This window comes from Poecilia formosa, unplaced genomic scaffold (assembly GCF_000485575.1).
Source record: "Poecilia formosa unplaced genomic scaffold, Poecilia_formosa-5.1.2 Scaffold128, whole genome shotgun sequence".
Taxonomy (NCBI): Eukaryota; Metazoa; Chordata; class Actinopteri; order Cyprinodontiformes; family Poeciliidae; genus Poecilia; species Poecilia formosa.
The window spans coordinates 1,611,274-1,633,251 of NW_006800067.1; the positions used below are offsets into that span (position 1 = coordinate 1,611,274).

General features: G+C 39.4%; 1 protein-coding gene across 1 annotated transcript in view; it reads left to right on the forward strand.

The window, feature by feature from the left end:
- The first annotated feature begins 460 nt into the window (after window positions 1-460).
- flt4 (fms related receptor tyrosine kinase 4) overlaps window positions 461-21,978 on the forward strand; it is a 53,539-nt gene continuing 32,021 nt past the window's right edge. The window contains exons 1-2 of the mRNA XM_007561588.2: window positions 461-956; window positions 21,125-21,221. Of these exons, the coding sequence (XP_007561650.1) occupies window positions 899-956; window positions 21,125-21,221 (155 nt within the window). The 5' untranslated portion in view covers window positions 461-898. The remainder of the gene's footprint in view (window positions 957-21,124; window positions 21,222-21,978) is intronic.

The following is a 21,978-nucleotide window of genomic DNA, read 5'->3' on the forward strand; positions in this document are numbered from 1 at the left end:
ACAAAAAAAACATGCTGTTTTTGTTTTTAGCAAAAGCGTGCTTTAATTTAGGTCAAACCTGTATAAGAAAGAAGTTTATACTACACTTGCCTACCTGCTGAGTAACACTTTAAGTGTTACTCTGCCTGGCACTTGAAAGTGGTGTGTTTTGCTTCCATCTATATTGGGGCATTTGTTGGCACTTCCTGTGGAGACTCTGACTGCAATTCCCACAGAATCAGGATAACCTACTGAGCTATTCAGGTGCCAGGACTCCTCCACGTACCTTAAACCTGAAAATAAAATCGATACCAGCGGTTCTATACAGCTCTCAATGTGCTTTAATGAGACGTTTACTTTCTTCGCAGTGCGTGTAACCGCTGCAGGTCTTTCACACACAGAGGATGAGACGGATGGGATTTTGCAGGAAGGAAATTTGTCATGGATGTTAGTGTGAACTCCCCTCCGTCCCCTACCCCCAGTCTCTCTTTACACACCTCCTCTCTCCCACACTCCTCCAAATCAGCTTGTTTTATGAACTGAGTGGGTGGGTGCGCTCCAGTCACGAGCAAAGGAAAGGGAAATCATTGTAAATCTCATTCAGTACCTTGTGCATCCTTTTGACAAAAGAGGAAAAGGTTTTTTTCTTTTCTTTTTTTTTTTTTATAAGTTTTTTCCATGTCCTTTCTTTCTCTGAGCACTTCGGGTTTTCCGACACAGAAGCAGCCCGCTTACACGCATTAGACTGACCGAGGTTCACCTGAGCGCACCACGCCTCCCTCCTCTCACTATTACGGATTTGTAATTTGTCATCCATTAAAATCACTTTCAAACACTTTCTAGCTGCATTAACAACAACAACAACAACAACAACAAAAATCCTACCAAGCTCGGGCAATTCTGGACCGGAGATCTGGAGATGAAGACAGATTTCACGCTTTTCTGCCGGACTTGGATTGGAATAGCATACGCCTCAGGTGAGCGACTCCACCAGAAAGACAGAAAGTTTGGCATATTTGAGCTAGTAGTTTAACTTTTGGGAGCAACACGCATTAAATCGCCATGTTTTTAACCGTAGGATGTAAACTTTCCTTTATTTAGTCAGACTGCACTTTAAATAATAATTTTGGGAGGTATTGAATATTAGTCATTAAAGTTATGTATTTAATTAAAGGGTACTGTTTTGTAAATTTAATGTTCGTGAATTATAAAGTTAAATATTTCCTAAACATAAACCGGTAAAGGTAATCCAGACAACCCTCATGAATATATTTTGTGCGGAGTCTAGAAAAGTACAGCAAGGTTCATTTATTACTTTTTTCTTTTTTATTATTCCTAATTGAGAATAATTATCAACCAAACTGTCAAAAACTGAATTTAGGAAGCTTTTGTGTTAGAACAAGAATTCAAGTTTGCACTCAACTTTAACTAGTTTAGCAACAGAGCTAATGCTATAGTCGAGTTTGCTAGCAAGCTTTAGCTAAACCCCGAGTTTCCAGTGGATGATGCATTTTCTTTTCAGGGAAACATTTTACAGTTTTCTTAAAGTAAGTTTAAAAAGTTTAATGCTATCTCGGTAAAAAATAAGTGGCAGTGTTCAAAGTCAAATGGAGTTTGTTCACCTTACGGCAGTCGTCGCTAAAAAGCAGGACATTTACAATTTACGTCACCTCAGTATTAATTAAGTAAGATTAAAAAATCTTTCTTTGTAATATGGATGGATAAACCAGCTAAGAAAAAAAGGGCTTGATAATTAGTTACATATGCAGTTAACGTAGTAGGTATGTTTTAAAATGTGGCTAAAAGTGCCTTTCTAACTTATGGAATTCCTGCTCAGAAATATTAACTATATTTGAAGTTTGATGGTATTGTTTCAATGATTTGTCATTAATTAAGCTTGTTTTATCAGTGTAATTTTCAAGCTAGTGCAATTATTTAAACAAAATTATTTGCAATAACAATGAACAGTAATGTTTTGCGGGAACCACTAAGACAGCCTTTATAAATTATGTATGGCGTTCTTCACAGAATGAAACTCAATTAATAAGCAAATGTCACAAGTCTGCATGCAGATAGGCACTAGGGGGAGGTATGCTGTTGTTGTGTTTATTAGAAACGAAGCTGATACTGACTGATGTTGCAAAGAAGTCAGAGGGGTGAATTATAACGGGGTTTATTGTGGGACTTTTAAGACATGGTATGTTTCGCATAGGCCCCGTTTTTAGAGGCACATTTAGTGGGAGGGGAGCCCGCTGATCTGGACCAGACCCATTTGGGGGAATGGGAGGTGGGCTGAGGGTTCAGATCTGTTCATATCCTCCAGAAGTAGGAGTTTGATTTGCATGTGGGCATTGTTGTGCTCCAGTGGAAAAGGCATGCAAGGCTATATAATGCAAAACACATTCCTTCTCTTTACCCCTTTTACTTGCTCCCCTGCTTTACATTACGGGTGTCTGCAGCTTTGCTGAATGTCTTTGTTGACTTGTACGTTTTTGATTGCTGTTTAGCAGCTGTTCATAGGGAACAGGAGAGGGCTCTGTGAGGGGGGCCGTCAACATATGGCTGTTCAGATCAAAACTCCAGCTCCTTTCTAATATCTCGGAGCTGCCATGGTGACTGGGATTTATGCAGTTAGAACATATATAAATGAGCTGAGGCCTTAGTTACAGTAGACGTTATGACTCTGATCGTTTTATGATGTAGATTGGTTTTTCAGTATGAGAAACGAAATAAAGATTCATAACATATTCTACTATTAATCCCAGCTCACAAGGCTGTAATTTAGGAATAAAAACATCTAGAAGGAAAGAACATAATGGCTGTTACAGTGTGGCACAAAAATACTAAAGCATCACACTGCCACCACCATGCTTCACTGTGGGAATGTGCTCACTGTGAGGTGAAGTGTTAATTTTTCACCACACATAGAATTTTGTATAAAAGTCAGAAGGTTCAGTTCTGGTCTTTTCTCACTAGAACACATCGCACATGTTGACTTTACGACCCACAGAGCGCAGATTGGACTTCTTGTGATTTGTTTTTTATTTTTATTATCCTTGTCACCGTTTCATTGTTCCCAGATTTTTGCAGGACATGATAACTAGTTGTCCAGTTTCTCCCTCCTCATCTGTGAATCTCTGCAGCTCCTCCCGAGTTACAATGGGCATCTTTGCTGCTTCTCTGATGAATATTCTCCCTGCCGATCCTGTCACTTTAGGCAGGCAGCCACGTCTTGATGGTTTAGTTGTTGTGAAATACTCCTTCCATTTTTGGATGAAACAAAGCTCTGCGAGGCACTTAAAGCTTGGTTGTTGTTCACTCTTCATGAGCCTATTTGTTTTTTAATCTTCTCTGAAGCCTTCCCAGAACAGCTGTATTTATACTGAGTTTAAATTACACACAGGTGGGCTCTATTTACTACTTAGAAGACATGTGAAAACAATTATTTGCTCTGGTTTTTACTCAGTGCTAACAATGCAAAGAGGACTAACAGCAGATACAAAACACACTTTTCAGATTATTAAATCCTTCCAGTTCTAGCAGAAATATTATTGCGCTTTGAGTTGGTTTATCAAATAAAATCCCAATAAATTCCATTGAAGTCTGTGGTTCTAATGCAGCAAAATGTGGAAGTGTGTCCTGGAGGCAAAGCACTTTATATAAGAGAGGAACATTTTTCTAATATAGCCTCACAGGAAGACACCGAGGTGTGATAAATGGCTCACCAGAGGTTAGAGGAGTAGGGCATGTTGTTATCTAAATCAGAGGGGAAGACTGAGAGAAAGTGTACCGCAGACCTGCCAGATCAGACGTCACTGTCACGTAAGGTGTAGAGTGGATATCATCTACACGTCAGCTACCAAGTTTTGGGCTTCAAGATGCATCTAGAAACATTTTCTACCATCTTCATATCAAACTTAGACTTTGCTTTAAATTATGTGGGTTTTTGAACTGTTATAGAAATTAGGTTTTGAGGAAATGATAAGATAGAGCAAGCTGTTGCTGGAAATTGGTTCATTTATCTTCTTAGTTGTTTTACAGCTAAATTTGCCATTTAGAAGACACACAGCAGAGAAAAGCAAGAAAAAAACCCAAGATGTATCAAGATGATGAAAATTTCTGACTAAGATGAAGGACCAGATGATGTTTAGCTCACGCTTTGCTGCCTACTGTTGATTTTTTTTCTCTTAAAGCAGAGTGTTTTCTGTACGCATACCACCGCTTGATCGGATCATCCCAGAAACCTGACTCTCAACTATCGGTGTTATTAGAGCTGTCAAATCATGGAGGTTGAGTTTTTACTGGCCAACATTACCCCCCTCCCGATATTCTCAGCGCTGATCTCAGAATTCAACCTCAGGACTCGGAGGAGCAAACTCATGATGTCTGACCTTCAATATTTTCTTCTATCAGCTGGAGAGCAGCTCAGACGGGGCTAGGAATGCTGCTGCTGCACCCTGTGGGAAGGTTTCGGCAGGAAAGCCCAAATAAACAAGGTCTCTGGTGCCTCCATTATCACTGCCAGAGTGTTTCGAGGGCCCTTGGGCCTTTGGATGCTTGGTCATCATGTTAAAGGACCAACAACACCAACTATGACTGGAGAAGAGTGATAAGCTCCCTCAGCACTAGGAATTTGCAGGGGGAAGCCAAAAATGTGTCAAAGTAGGTGTTGGACAGTAGATGAAAACCATCTGTGGTGTTTTTAGCTTCATATTTCTGATTCCTCCTCGATTTCAGTTTAAATTTTTTAAGCCATGTAAATCAGGGCACAGCACAATGAGTGAGTCCAGGTGCTTGTGGATGAAAATATGCAATCAGCTGTGTTTCAGCAAATGGAGAAAGCCCCCTTTTTGCTTATAAATGTAAAAAAAAAAGTTTCAGGGAGTTTGAATATTATAAATGGTTGTTTTCAGTGTTAAACATGGCTGAGAAAATCGAGGTGACCAAAAGTATGAAAATTAAGATATTGGGAACCGGGTTTCTCTGAGCAGAACGATCTAAAAGTAAAAGGGAAACAATAACAGAGCCATTTAAAGGACATTAACTTGAGACTGATTGGCTTGACAACTCAAGCAAAAATATTATTGTATGCGAGGAGAAGGATTCAAGATGTAATTGTTTTGACGTTGAGGGAAAGCAGAAATTAAGAACAAAGTAGATCTGAAAGCCAAAATTCACGATGGAAGAATAGTTACAGAATAAAACATGACAGATCTTTTCTACTGAACTCACTATGAATATTAATAAAGAAGTGCTTTTGACATTAATTGTGCTAAAGTGAAACACCTGGTACTGGATGAGTTAAGAGCAGGAGAATCATTTTTACTGTTTTCATACATATAACTGACTTTATTGCATATTTTTATTTACATTTCTGTATTTTTCTTATTTAATTTAATTTATTTTTGATTCTATTTTTGCTTCTTTCTTTGTATTGTATTCGCACCATTACATCAGAACAGTTGCCTAGAGAACTTGTTTACTGGCTGTGGCAGTAAAATTATCATAATGTTTAATAATCACAATGTTTTATACAAATCTAATTGTACAAAACAATTAGATTTGATTCTCTAAACCATCAATCAACAGTAACAACTCCACAGGTGCTTAAAGGATACTTAACTATGGCTTTCACAAACATTTCTTGACCTAAATAATGATAAAACCAAACGGATTTAGTTTGACACTCCCAGTATGTTATGTTTCAGTCTAGGTCTTCTTGCCCCCCACATATTTCAACCAGCTAGTAAAAAAAAAAATCTAGGGGTAAAACTTGACAAGCCAGTTGTTTTGAAAAGTAACTTTTGTTTTCAGTTTTGTCTGTCGTCTAAAGTAAAGCCAGTCTTTACATGCACCCAGAAAAGGCAGTCCATAGTTTTGTTATTTCTAGGCCTGATGTCGGTATCGGCCAAAACTCTGCTGCTCACTTATTGACTTAACTCACAAAACACATCACTCCTTTTATCTCTGCAGTGGCTCTGGGTTCAGGTTAGGTGAAGATACAGTTTACACTGTTGCTGTTTGTTTTAAAGCACTGAATGGCCTTGCACCACCCTCTGTTTCTGAACTATTGAAAACCCACCAGCCCGGCAGAAATGGCTGGTCAATATCTGCTGGATTTGTCTGATAGGAGTGGTCTGTTTCTGTGGCTGGCTGGGTTATGTGCCAGCTCTGACATGGTTCTGTTCATAGCCAAACTTAAGACCCATTTATTTATGCTGTTTGACTTTTAGTACGTTTATATTTTCTTTATTTATTTCGTGGTTGTATTTTCTAGCTTTTTTAATTAGCGCTCTTTCTATTTTATTGTGTTCTGTATTTACTTGTTTCATTTTGTGAAGCACTTTGGTAAGTTCAAGATGCAATTAGACACAATATAAATAAAGTTTGACTGATTTGAGTGAATATGTCAAATTGAGGTCCAGCATGTAGCATTGTTTCTACCAACAGGGTGTATATCTTAAATAAATAACTATTTTGTGCTCAGTGGTGGTGCTTTCAAGACCACCTCCCTCTGACAAACAGAAATCCTATTGGTAATTGTTTTTTATTTTATTTTATTTTTTTAAATATTAACTTGTTATATTTAGCACACTAGCAAGGTTTGTTTTTAATTAATCTCTTACTTACTAGTGCAACGTAATCCATATTTATCTGCTTATGTGAACAAAACAAAACAACCCAAAGACATAGCCCTTTCGTTTAAGATAACTCTGCAAACCAATTTTTGGAGTGCTGCAAGTTCAAAAGGTGTGAATACTTTTTAAATGCAATTAATATCAATCATTTTTACTCTCAAAGCTCAGAGAGGTAGAGTTACTGATCTCTACCTCTGATCTGCACATGAATCTTTTCTCAGAATGTGTTTTTTCAGTTCCCAGAAAGGCAAAGAATTGGCCATCTAGTCTCAGTCATTTAGGTTTCATAAAGTTTTTGGTTTGTTCATGTAGATTGGGGCAGCGTGACTGCAGTCATGCTGTAGATGGTTTTAAGCTGATTATGACCAGAACATTCCAGTGGTTTTTCTATGTATGCGGACTGTTTACCTGTATTCAATCAAGCCGCTTTCAACGTGATTTGCCATTACAACTTGAATTAGCAACAGACCTCCTGCGCCAGAGAGAAAGCTTCCAGCAGCAGAATAAGCCGAGTTACAGTGTTGCAAACTCGTTAAAGAAATGCGTTTGCTCTTAGCAATGTGAGAGATGACCTCACATCGCTTCCTGCTGAATGAATTCACACAAACACATCTCCTGGATACAAAGCGGTTGACGCTGACATTTTGTGTCTTGACTCTAAAACGTGCAGGGGAATAGGATAACATAATTGTTATAAAACTTGAATTTGGGATCCAAAACAAGAGGTTAACTTCTTGCAGTTTAATGATGCAAGATGTAAAACACAATTCCAAAAAAAAATAAAAATCGGCACAAAAAAAAAAATCACTCTTTTATTGTAGAAATTGGGTATTCTACAATAGGTAGTAAATAAATTACATGGCTGGACTTCTAAATGTTGATGCATTTGACTTTATATGGCTCCAGGTCTGCCTTCCAATCTGAAGACAAGCCTTTTCCCATTAACAGGGTTCTGGATCAATGTAGAAAAACAAAGTTGGAGAAGTTTGTTTCTGTACGATGGTCCAAAGTACTCAGTGCATGAGGAGATCCAGAGCTGGCAGACGAAAGGCGAAACAACAGTCAGACTTCCCAGAAGTGCTCTGTACATTCTGCTTAGCCTTATCATGCGGGGAATTGAAATTCAGAAAGCAATCTGACACGGCAGAGGGAGGGTGACAGAAACAGACGACTCCTTACACCTGTACTTCTTGTTGTCCATAAAATAATACAAATCAATTGTACCGCTCGTAGCTTTGCTGTTCTCTCAGAATCAAACGCAGTTCCTTCTCTCTAATTACATCTGTCGGCGTCTGTAACTTATGACTCAGAGAGATTATTTCAGATTCATTCAGAAACATTTCAGTATTGACATTTCCCTCAGTTGCAATCAAAAAGCCCTTTATTAGGTCTCAGTTTTGCTTTCTCTCCTTTACCTTCTATAAAGGCACCGCCATCCTCAGAGCAATCACCATGCAGGAAAGGTTTAACCTATTGATTTCTTCCCCTCTTGTGACTCCTGCTCTCTTGGTCCTTTTAAATTCTTCTGGAGTTTCATATTGCAGTGTGCATAAACATATTGTTTTCAAAGTGCTTTGTTTATTGCTGGGTTACTAAAACCTCCCATCAAGGGAAACGACGATGCATTTTATACATAAATCTTTTGTATGCTGAGTCTTAATGAGAAGTGCACAAGCTGATTGTCTGCACAGACGGTAACTTGAAGCTACAAATATGTTGCGTGAATTGATTTTTCTTTATTGCATTCTGTTTTTCACCAATATGAGCCAATAATGGGACATTTATTGCAATTAGTGTAGCCAGACTGTTGAGGAACGTTTCACGGAGGACTGATCTCTCCGCTCGTGATCTGAAACTGAATACAGTCAAGCCGACACTCTAAAGTGACTTTGTTGCTTGGAAACTGGAGTCATTTAGAGTATTTATTAATAGACCCAACCTCAAAAACCCTTTAAAGTCCAGCTTAGTCTCAGCTGCGTACTTGGTGTATATAATTGCTCTCTACGTATTGCTGGGCTGTTGAGCTTGGTTCAAATGCATGGGAAAAAGTTTATTGGCAAAGCCTGAGGAAATTGCCAGCTTTCCTCCCTTTAGGCGTTCAGTACTATAATAGTTGACCCTGCACTCCCTAGTTTGCCTTGTTTTCTTCAGCATCTTAAGCTTCCGCAGTGATTTACCTCACCATGAGATCTGGCATGGCAGCAGAGGCTTATTTTATAGCTTCTGAAACACTGGGAGTTGAGCAACAAACACAATGATTCATCTGCCAAGACAGTAGAGTTAGAAGGGAGGGAGTGCCAAGGCTATCTTTCATAGGCTGAGATATAAACAGTTTGGTTTATTTAAAAAAAAAATCACAAGTTCTGAATCTGAAACAGAATATCCTCTCTTTTCCTGTTTATTAGCTTACACAATGGGCTAGCATTAGCTAATTAATGCTGCTCTGCAGCACAGCTTCCTGGTTCAGGAATCAAGGAGTAAGTTCAAAAGCAACCCAGAAACAGGGCATGACGTTGAAAACTCTGAACATTTTGAAGCTGATATGGTTGATATGCATCTTCGATATTGCACGGAGGACTGGAGTAACACCTATGGAGTAGCGGACAGGGATGCTTGTCTCAGTCTTTAAGGAATAGGACCAGACAGTGTTTTCCAGCAATCAAGTGATCATACTTGAGAGAGACCCTAGCTGACATGGAGAGCTCTAATTTAGGAGGAGCTATAAGGACTATGTCAAAACCCTTGCTGGCTTGCCGAGGGGGTGATGGGAGCTTGGTTTTCTGATCCTATTTGTGGTGCTCCTGAACAGGGTCTTGGGGTTTAGTCGTTGAGAGGAGGATGAGAACCTCAAAGTGTCAGTTTTTGTTTTGGCGGATGATGCGGCTCTGTTGGCATCGTGACCCTTGGTGTTCACTGGAGTGATTCATTACCTGCTTTAAAGAGAAATTTGAAGAGAGTGAGCTGCATCAAGTCTGAGGCCATATTTCTCAACAGAAACAAAGTGGACGGCTTTTTCAGGGTTAGAAGCAGGCATCTTGGTGTCTTGTTTACGAGTGACGGCATATAGACAGACAGACTGGGGATTCGTCTGCTGTAATGCGAGTCCTGCTCAGGTCTATCTTGGTAGAGAAAGAGTTTAGTCAATAAGCAAAGTTTTGATTTATTGGTCTGTTTATACTCACCAATGGTCAACATATTTTATCATGACTCATGTCTCCGGAACATGGGTGAGGGCTTTGTCTAAAGTAGACTTCCTCTGTTGGCTGCCTGGACTATGCGGTAAAGACAGAGTCAGGAGTTTACACAAATGAGTTTGTATTTCTTAAAGAAAGTTGGAAACCTTTCAGAGATCATTGCTCTTATATTGGATATTTATAGTCTCCAATTTAGGAGCTTCTGATGTAATTCAAGTCAAATGGGTTGTGAGTTTTAGGAAAGCTGCAGCACTTACAGATTGTCGAGATCTGCCACAACTTTCTGTGTTGAAGGGGACGAGTTGCCTCCATCTACTGTGAAGAATTTGAAGTATGAACTTTGGAATAGCAGTGAAAGCCTGGAAAGGCACTGTTTTTACACATCTTATATTTGTTTTCCAAGTGAAATGTCATTGCCAGTTCAGACAGGGCGAATTGTTTACCAGAATGTTCAAGGGAAGCAATTTCTCAGTTACGAAAATGATGACAAGGTAAAATGTTCCGGCACAGAGGAAGTGACTGAGCTGTCCTGTGTGCCTGCGAGGAAGATACAGGAAGTTTTGGTCAGGGACAGAGGTTTTAAAACATAGGAAGCTGGCCCAGATGGCTTGTTGCCGCATCCTTAATTTTACACCCCTCCTCTGGCAGGATGTTGGAGATGCCTGTCCCCGTCACTACAAGTGGAGAGGACGGGGACGTGGTGGGTGTCATTCCCCTCTGTTTTAACAATGAAATCAAAGCTGGACTGCCAGTCAGGCCGCCGCCCGGCTTTGCCTTGGCCTTGTGTCGAGATGACAGAGGAAGCGGACTATTTTATTTATTCTTTTTTGAGAAAGCGGGTGTGTTTTAGAGCCTGAGGCAAGACGGCTCAATGTGCAGAGCACTGCATCCCATTTCACTGCAGATGCTCAGAGTTTTTTCAGAAAAGTTGCAGCCTTCACCATTTTCAGATACTGTGTTGCTGAAGTAAGCATGCAGGCATGGCTGCGCCCTCCAAGTCTGAATAAGTATTACAATTTTATTCAACCTGTTTTATTTTTAAATTTGATGCAGAGACATTTTCATATGTTGAGGATTTATGGCAACAACACAAACTTTTTGTGACTGTTTTGTGTCACTGCTTTATTCCCTTATCACATCTGCATACGTTTCTGAAGAAGCCTGCTGTTCATTCAAGGTTTCTCTTTTCCTGTCACACGATCCGTCAGAAGCACAAGCTACTGAAGAGTGATAGAAACTCTGATGCCAAATGTTTTTTGCTGTACATGAAAACGGGGAGTGTGGGAGAATCATCACTGTGATAAAGAACACAGGAAATTTGCTCGCCGATTTTCTTTTCATGCAGGATTTAATGTGCCCCCGTGTTGCAGCCGCGAAGAAAGGAACTCTCCGCTTGCCACCTTACGTTCTGCACTCGCAGCGCTCGCCCGCTTTCAAAATGCGTGGCTGTTAGAGAAGCTTTACATTTTTAAATGGCTCAAAGGGCTTCGTTGGCACTGACGTTTGACTCTTTCCCCCTTCTATGTCCCTGATTTATCATATCAGCAGGTGTTCTCCGCAGGTTAGAAAGGCTCCTTTCAAAGCTGCCTGAATGTGGCAGAATGATGAGTGCGAGCCGACATAGGAGAATAATCTGAATGCAAATGCATCAAATTTCAAAAAGGTTTAGATTTCTGATGAAGGTTTTATACTAATCCAGTTCAGCAGATGTTATTTAATTTATTTGATAGGGGCAAAACACACGTCGATAGACAAACTGAACAGAACAGCAGTCCCATGATTGCATCACAGTGCATTTTAAATTGTACATCTAAAAACTTCAAGAAACCTTTTCCTTTTGGATTTCTTGGTGAAGAGTTGAATTCATGTTTATGTGAACTATGGCAAGTATTCCAGCATGAAGTACTTTTTTCTGAAATACCGTGTTTGTTTTATTCCAGATGTAACTGGATCCACACCTTCCAAAGAATTTCTGCTTCATGTGTCCACACAATATTTTCCAAAAAGTCTCAAAGTTCATAAACCCTTTTTTTTTTTTCTTTTTTTCCACAAAAGTGAGGCAGACCCTTGTGTTCAGTTTGGTCAGCAGAAGTTGTCACCGTAGAACTGTATTTTATAGATGACATTCTCAGTTGTGTTCATATTGTTGAATCAATAAAACAGCTCTTGGCCTGTAGATGGGCCAAGAGCTCTGTATATTTTAGATGCTGCTCTGTTTTTTGTGTCCTCCTGGAGGAGTCGTCAATGTGCTCTTGGAATAGTTTTGGTGGACTCTCAAACCTTCTGCGAAAGTTCACTGCTGCTCCACGTTTTCTCTGTTTGTGTTTCACTGTGGATCACTGAAGTGCCAAAGCCTCAGTAGGACTTTGTAACCCTTTTTAGTCAAATAGATGTCTCTGACTTTGCTTCAAATTAGATGTGTTTAGATCGTTTTATATTTTTCTTATCTTTCATCCTACTTCATGCTGTCAGACATGTTCTGTTGAACTGATTTAAGCCTGGATGTGGATGGTTAAATTTAATTCAGCTTTCCAAAAAAAAAAGACGGTGTCGTCAACCACAGATAATTTAACATTTAACCACAAGAAGAATACATTTCTCCCAAAAAATCTGACTGATTTGGATAGTTTTCCCTCTAATGTTTAATTTACTCATAAAATTCATTTCATTTGGAAGATTTAAGTGTGACAAAAAAAAATTGCTCAACTCAAAGAAACCTGTAAGAGACCAAAAACTTTTTTAGCAGCATTGTACCCTAAGGATACATGTATTGCATCTCACAAAATAATGTCTTTTAGTTGTTTTGTGGTTGATTTTAAGTGTGTAGATGATTTTAAGTATGTATGCCTGGATGATATTTGAAAAGTCTAAACATTCGTGGAGCATTCTTATCCATTCCACTTTCATCTTTTAAGTATCTGGAATTTAAGGACTCGGTTGAATTTCTTATCAAACAGTTCTGAGTTGGAAAAAGGTTTGACCAAACATTTACATGTCGGTGGATAAACTCCTTGCGACTCGGCAAGCCCCATGACGTGGTGCACGCTTTGCAGCTGTGGATGCAGCAGTGGGAACGAGGGATTGAAACATGGATTTAGGGATTCCTGCTGCTATTTAGCAGCCATGGAGCAAGTAGAGTAGCCAGTCTTCCCTTTCGTGACTTTTGAGGAATTTTGTATTTGACAGGAGACAGCACGAAGCAGGCAGGAGAAGGGAAGAGAAAGACGGATAAAATGTCATGCAGCAAAGATCGGGTTTTACAAGGGATGCTGGTATTCAACCAGGAATGTTAATCACTCTGTGGTTGTTATTTGAACCAGGAGGATGATAGGAAACTGATACCATCCTGCATCTGCGCTGCTGATATATGACATGTTTACACTTTTTATAATCATTCTTGCAAAACACTTGGATATGACTTTGCTTTTCATACTTCTTGGTATTCTGACTTTTTGAGCAGAAGTCATGGAGCCGCTGAATATGTTCCTCTGGAGAACGTTTTATACCGGGCGGTCGTGCATTTTTTTTTTTTTTTACCCCCCTCTTCCCATCAGCCGGGTATGGGAGGTTTGACACATCAAAGTGCCGCCTGACGCACATGCTGAGCAAACAGGCACAATTGTCCTTATAATACAGGCTTCTGGCTCTCAGCTCACATTTGGCCCTTCCATCAGCACAGAGGCATGCAGCCCGGCAAAGTGTGTCTAATTCAACCATTCCTGCGCGATCCCCGCCATGTCCTCTGCATGTTTGAGAAACACCAAGCAAACTCTTTGTACCGTCTCGTCCTCATCTTTGCAACATTATTTTTTTTTCCTATGAAAGAGCATTTCATTTCCTCTTTCTTTGCTAACGCTCCAGGCTAATGCTTTTCATTTCTTCATGTTTACTTGGCGCAGCCAGCTGGACGTGGCGCAAGGTCCACACATCCCTCCCCACAGCGAAAGGAGCTTTTCACGACGACGAAGAGAAATCACTTTTCCCTAGAGCTGTGTTAGATTTTTGTTAGATAAAGATGTGTTCAGTGACCTCTGATGCGAGAAAGGCTGTCACTGAAGAAGTTTTTGATAATTGTTGATGTCAGAATTTAATCATCTGTGTGCTGTTCAGAGTGTCACATCCTGGGAGAGAAGCTTTTATGAAGTCATTAGAGTCATTTAGAGCTAATAAAGGACATTTTGATACCAGTTACTGTTAATATAGCATTTCTTCCTCTCAAACCTTAAAAAAAATAAATAAATCAAACTTCTGTAAATAATAATAATAAAAAAAGACCAGGGAGAAATCAGTGAGGAAGTGCATTGTGTTATCTTTGCTGTGCTGATTGTAGTTAGGGGCTAATCTCTCAAAGCTGGGGCTTATCTCTGCACCAACAGCTGGAATGCATGGGAAATGAGGGAAACCAAGCTCAACTACGTTTCTGGCTCACAGCCATGTGTTCACATTTGTAAGCAATCCAATCACTATTCATTTGGGAAACAGAGATATGGCAGAAGACTTCATATTTTACATTTAACCATTCTACAACCACAAACTGCAAAGTTGATTGGGATTTCATGTGAGATAACAAAAAGAGACAGATACATTGCCTTTTTTTTTTAAAATAAAAACCTGAAAAGCATGGAGCACATATGTAATCATCCCACCTGAAGAAAAATCAGGTCAGTTTCACTAGAAATGTTCATACTCATGTCTGACCAAAACAGACCCAGACGTTCTTCAGCAATGGCCAAACATTTTCATTTATGATGTGGAACAGAAACGTGTTTAGCAACCAGCTGCACAGCGTCCATCTGTGTCTCGTTACATTTATTTCCAGTGGAAACAGGAGCTATTGTACTACAAATCAAAAGTTTCTGGGCACTCTCATCAAATTAAAAAGTAAAGCTTCAGATTCAGTTTATAGGGATGCTTGTAATAAAGGTACCTAAGATTTCTGAAAAAACATTTCATACTTTTTTCAGAAAATTCAGCCCTTTATTCATCCTCTTATATATTAAATATACAATTTAATGTGTATGAAGCTTCATATTTTAGATTTTACTTCTGTAATTAAAGACACATTTATCTTAAAGCTCCTTAATCGTTATTACCAAGGGTAATTAGTAATGATAAAAGTGTGGGAGCACTGTAATTAGGATAGGGGGAAAAAATCTGAGACGGATATAAAATTAAGATTTGCTCACTATAGACTGAACTTTAAAAACTGTTAGTAGAGACTCATTAAATTAAGGAGTCTCAAAGCATTAAAATAACAGACATAAAGTACAACACCTGCTCAACTAAAACTGCTGAAAATGTCACTGAACTTGAAGGTCTTGGATAAAATGGCCCAGCAAACAAGAACTGAACATCTTCAGCCTGTTGGATGAAAATAACTTGTTCCAAGCTCTGTCTTGGCCGTGCAGGGGGCCATGATTGAAACACCTTTTCTCTTTGTTCTGTTTTTTTTAGGCTGATGCTATAAAAAGTGTTCTCCCTCAAAATGCTTCAGTCTGCTGTGTATAAATGTAATGTCTTTTAGGGGTCAGGTCAGTTTTGCCTCTTCTTTGAACCACTTGGTTCAGAGTGTCCGGCTGAAACTATAATTTTCAGAAACAAAACCTCCCCAATAAATTGGGCCTGTGAACCTTTCTGAGGTCTTTAGCATAAGTTAACTCAGCGATACCAGTCCTAACCATCCGCCCTGCCGGAGAAACATGTTTATTATCCTAAAAAGACACGTTATCAGCAGTGAAACTCTGGACATGGATGTGTTTGGTTTTCCTTGGCATTCCTTTCACATTTCTGTATGTTAAACTGTATATTTTAGTGAGTCTGACAGAAAGCCAACAATTACTAATGGGGTCGTCATTAATTTTTGTTTTCTCAGACCATTTACAGAGCTGACAGATGGGCAGGCTGCAGAGTCTGGTGATTCACAGTTTGGAAATATAATGTACACACAGTGTGGCACGCTGAGACCTCTGTCCCTGAAGCAGCAAAGGGAGAAAGAAGAATAATAATAAGAAGAATGTTCTTCTCTTCTTTCATCAATTTCAAGTGTCCAAACAATAAAAAGGTGGCTGGATTTTTTTTCACGCCATGACTTTACGGAGCTTTCTTCCAGCATTTAAGAGGGAAGCCACTTAAGGTGACAAGTAATACAAGCGACACAAGGCCTTGACAAGTGCAGTGGCACATATCATCCTCAAACCATCCCTGGTAGCAGGACACTTCAGAGGTGCTAAGAGTTCAGAGCCACACATGCCAGGAGGTTACCAGCTTGAATGACACGTGGAAATTTTTCTTCACTTTCTTCAAGCTTTTAGCTCCACTCTGTAAAGCCCCCTGTGACGGCCACAGAAACTTGACGTTGCAGCTGAAGCCGAGATTCCCCTCTTGTCTTTCCCCGCTTCCTCTTCCCTCTAAACGCACCTCCAGCATCTTGATGGTGGATCTCTCAGGGCTCGCTACTCAGCGCTGACATTTGAAAAGATTTACAATTCGCATCCAGTCTGTCGTTGCGTGATTTCTCAACAGATTGTGAGGGAGACATCCATCACCGGGAGCCAGCTACAATAGGTATTTGGCTTGCAGTCCGCCGCTCACTCTGCACACCCCAAAGGCAGAAATAATGTCGTTGCACATAATTAGGTCCGTCCTTGGGTTATAAACCTGAGTTCATGATGTGCAAATTATGTTATTAGATGTAATTACAATAATTCAAAAGTCATCTGAGAGTGTTTGTTGCAAAACCGAATAAAAATGTCACGGGACATTATGCTGGATCTGGGCAGATGGGGGTGCGTTTAGTGTTTTTGGCATCAGCAAGGCGGCCTTTAGAGAGGATTTAAAGGAAATGGTTGTTGCTGCCAACAGTCATGGCTGATAATTTGAAGTTTGACAAAAATGTTATCTAACAAACTTTACAGCGTGATGTTAGTTTTATATTTTGTTGGTTTTTATGGCATACTGAATTTCAAAGATCAAAACATAGGTTTTGTTGCACCAAAACCTATGTTGTTTTGGTGCAACATAGGTAATCTAATGGAAATGTAGCTTCCTTGCAGGTAACTGTGAGCGGACAAATAATTATAAGATTTTCTCCCTTTTTAAATGTTATTTTGTGTGCACCAGAGTGATAACATTCCTGTCCTCCATCACACTTCCCCCTGAGCTAACCATTACAACAATGTAACTATGCTAGCAGGTCACCGCACACACCTGTGATTCTTTCACTTTTCCTTAGTTTTGTAGTTTATTGCATGTTTTCTGATCGGTCTTCATAGGAATAAACCCCTTGATGCCAATTCCCTCCTCAAAAAGATTTTGTGAGCTACTTATTCTGTGTTTGTATCAGTTTAATATTTAGTACATGTTTGGTACATGATCTGGTAACAGCTTGAACTTTTGAACATCCATTCTGACCTCATTTCTGACTTTGGTGCTGCTGCATTGACTAAAGCTCTTCAGGAACTACATGCACTGACACTTTCACCTGCCATTTACAAACCAAATGCAGGTTAGATGCATGTTCCATCTGTAAAAGCTTTTATCACTAAGACGGTGCGTTTGCCTTGACTTTAAAATTGCATATTGTTTATACACAGCACACCTTCACTTTCAGCTTCTCAGTCCCTGATGCTGAGTCTGGATGCACATTCTGCAGCAAACTCCAGCTATGCAGATTTGTCTCCGTCTGCTCTCACAAATTGGCAGACTCGCAATGTAAAGCTTCTCATTTTTATTACGTTGTAGTTTGGCATTTTCATTAAATAATGAATTGATTCTTCATTAAGGAAAAAACACCTCAGGTTCAGGCAAACGTATGCTTTCATATGCGCTTTTATAAATATGAACGCAGGCTGAAAGCAGAAGTTTTCCTTCTGCAACAGATTTCTTCTTCTTAAATTCGCCATAATCACGATGTTGCATCTCAAACCAGTAAACTGCAGTCACCTGCCGAGAGCCTTCAGCTGAGTTTAATGGCCCATTTCGAACACTAATGATCTCATGTTTAGATCTGACTATTCTATGATTGTGGAAAATTATCGGCACAAGTGTCGGAGCAATCCTCCAAATCCACCGAGTTAGGAGGGAGAACTGGCTTTAAGCAGGTATATAACTCAGAATAAAATCAGCTTGTTACCTATAGAAAACCACACGACGAGTTAGTAAGGTTGAAAATCTCCACAAAGCTTAAAGGCCCTGCAAAGTTATATGATTAGTCTCTACTTGAAGCAGGACTAAACATTTATTTTGTGTGCTCTTTTATAATATTTGTTATTTTTATCAGCCTTTTTGACCCGCTGCGTCTCTCTGTGGGTAACCAAACTAATTTATCCTCCAACTGTGCTTCTAAAGTTCTTTTTATCGATCAGATCGTTGAAAGTTACACAACCATAGACTGAGATATTCACTTTGAATCAAAGTTTGTTGTACCTTGTACGGAAAGAAAGAACGCCATTCAATCTTTAGAAGTGAAGGTGTAGGAGGTATAGAGCTCACAGGTTTGCTGAAGGACATTTGTTTTTCAGAAAATAGTGAAAAGAAAAAAATGTCTGGATCCTTTTGTGTTTCTGAGATTACTCTGTTTAGGTTGATGGCTTTCTGCGGTGTGAAGGAAGAGGGAGTTGGATGTGGACAGTGGAGATGGGACTGAGGGTGGCGGCAGGTTCACATCAGATGTGAGACAATGTGTTGGGGAAACTAATTTGCATTTTAAACCCAAGTTAAGAATGTCTGAGGCTGCGGGGGAAGGAATGTCCTGCTGGGCACCAAGCAGGGAGCAATCCATGCACTGGCAGCATTTCCTACTTTTACCTTCAAAATGTTTATTTTAGTGAGCAATATGTTCTACCTTGGTGTCTGTTTTTGGTGTGCATAAACACTCAGACTGTGAAATAGCTTTGATTTCAATCGCAGTTATACTTCCTGATGTTTTTACTCTTAAAACTCAACTGCAAATATATGCATTTGTTATGAAAAGAGAATCGAGGATGATCATGACCACAAAGACATGAATAAATATAAGCTGAAAGAATTCCAGTTTGCATCCCAACCTTGGCTCGTGTACAAGTTAATCGATTATCTGTCAAAGCATCTGACAGGGAAGTTAAACTCATTAAAGAGTGAAAAAGTACTTGATCACTCCTGTTTTGGCTTTTTTGTCATGCTTAAATGTCTGAGTTTGTTAAAGCAAATTTTAGTATAACAGATGTAGGATTTTCTGTCAGTTTTTAACCCTTTCATGCATAGTGGTCACTACAGTGGACAGCTATCTAAAAGCCATTTTCTTGTGCTTCTTGTGGATTTTTATGCACACAGACCACTGAAGTGGACACTAATGCATCATAAAATACTCTATCAACTACTGGCTATCAGCTGTAAATGCAATAAATTATTTTTGTGAAATCCCCTATAGGACAGACAAAAAGCATGCCGACCGACCCGGTCCCTCCTTCTACTGTAGACGACTCTTGCAGGTAAAAAAAAATATTGTGACCTCAGATAACCCCTAAAGAACAATACTACTGATGTATTTTTCAATAACAACTTTGTATTTGGAGAAAATATATATATATTTTTTTTATCACCTAAAAAAAATATATATATATATTTTTTTTTCACAGAATTTTTTTTCCTTTTTTTATGCCTTAAGAAAATAAAGAAAAAAATTGAAAAAAAAAAAACCCTGACACAAAGGATCATAATTCAAGCATGAAAGGGTTAATGGAAAGGAAAATAAATCTTCCACAAAATGTCATTTTTAGACAGTTTCTTTCTTACTGTTGAATCATGAACTTCAACCTTAATGAGGTAAGTGAGGCCTGCAGAGCTTTAGATTAAATTATTTTAGTTTAGTGTGACAGAAGACTAAAAGAGTAGAAATTTGTGATTGGAGGGGAAATGCTTTCTCATTGCACTGTAATTAAGAAGACACACCGAAACTAAAACAATTGTCACCTTAATTTTCTATATAATAAAGACTATATAGTCCAGATAAAAATGTGTGTTATTTAGAATAGTTTGATAGTGGCTAAGGATAATGTTATTATAGTTTAGTCACTTATTTAGCTTGGAACAATTCATCTCTATTTTTAAATGGTGTTGGAAATCGACAGCCAATGCATTTACTTTCTATTTCATTCACATGTAAGACACATTTTTGCCTAAATTTGTATTGTTGCTGAAGACTTTGTACTCCATTCGGCAGTGACCTCTCCAAGCCCAGGGGTATTTTTGAGATTTTGTTGACTTGGAAGGACCTCAGGCTGATCAGTCTTCTTCCAGCGGGATCAGTCGTCACTGTAAACATGTTTGGGAAAATATTTGCACAAGAATAACTTTGCTCCATTGTGCTCCCCGGCCAGCAGGATGTGTTGGAGGATTTGGGTCTGTGTACAAGATAAGCAGCTATCCAGGTTTTGATTGGCAGCGTGCAACTGCAGAATGTTGAGAAACCGTCCGTGCCTCTTCCTGCTGCCGGTGCCTTGTCCGTCGCCTGTGTTGCAGATTTTTCAAGATGAATAACTAAATTGTGTAAGAATTTGCTGATTCTAGTATTTGACCCACGCTTAATACCCTAGGTATTGAGAATTCATTAGATGTTGGCTTTGAGATAATGAGGATTCTGCTTCTAGTGTCCCGTTTTGAAAGTTAAATAAAGCTGGGAAAATTGCCAATGTGCAGTACATCAGTGTCTGCAACCATTTTCAAATAAACATAGATTCCTTTGTGGGGAGAAATGCCATCATTTACTGTAAAGAAAATCTCCCTGCGCACAACCACAGGGCTTCTCAATCTCTGTTATTGCTTTGTGTTTGTTTTCATCGCTAATGATATCCAGGTGGGGCATAAGTCATGGTGACACATTTATACATAATATGCTGTAGGTGTAGAGTCTTGCTAAATGCTAATACGGCCCTGCAGGGCTTCTGGGATGGCAAAAACATTATTGAAAGCCCACATTAACCAAGCACAATCCAGAGAAGTAGATGCAACAATAATGAATCAAGGCCAAATAGACTTTTGCGGCTATTTTAGAGGCTATCCACAGAGCTGAGAGCAGCATTATTTCATCATGAGTGAGTGGGTCATGATTTCTCTGTGAAGCTGAATGTTATTCAGCGCGAGGAGGGACTGAATGGCTTGCTGCAAAATCCCTCGCAGCTTGTAAATGTTGAGAACAGCGTGTCTGATTTCAGATTCCCGATGCGTCTCGGAGACTCGGTGGCCCAGCAGCAGCAGCAGCTCTCCGTCAAAAACCCCTCAGTCCGGACCGACCCGTGTAACGTGAATCTAACGCAGCTGCTCTGTTTGTTCCCACAGGTCTGGTGATTGGTTTGTCTATGACTCCGCCCACGATTGACAGCTCCAAAGGCGATCGTGTAATTTCTGTCAACGAAACACTTTCTCTTACATGCAGGTACTTTTTGTGAAGGTACACTCTAAATGGATTTTAGAATATATATGTATAGCTTATAAATCTACATTTCTGAGTAGCAATAAAAGTTTAAAAACTCATGAATAATTATGGATTTCTTTCAAATCATACTCTACTGTCTCACATATAGCAAATGAGCTGAACTTACTTAACAGTTTGTCCAGTAATTTTAACCACTCAAAGCGCTTTACACTGCAGTCACATTCACCCTGTCACACACCGATACGCAGCCTTGTCCACATCGACATGTGGCAGGAGGAAGCTGGAATCGAACCGACGACCTTCCAATTACAGGACGACTACGCAACCCACAGTTGCCCCATTGCTGAGATAACATTTGGTAAAATGCCCCATAGCAGGGTAATTCTGGCTGCATATCTAACCTGCCTGAAAGAAATTATTGAACTCATTTAAATTGTTTGGTTTCCTGGACATAAAATTGGCTCTTGAGCATAAACCAGACATTTTCTTTTGGATTTAGGCGTGAGCCTTTCCAGAAACTCAGTGCTAGTCTGATTGATCTATTGCATGTTCTCGGGTTTGAAAGCCTCACATGACTCCAAATATTCACCTATGAAGTTCCCAGAAGAAAGTCGGCATTATGCAAATGAGATGTGACACTGCCAGATCATTAGTCATCATTTAATATTGGTATTAATGTAAGCTCAAGTATTTCTACAATCTTTTCTAAAACACAATTTTGAATAACCAAATAAAAAATAATGACTTAAAAGCTCAT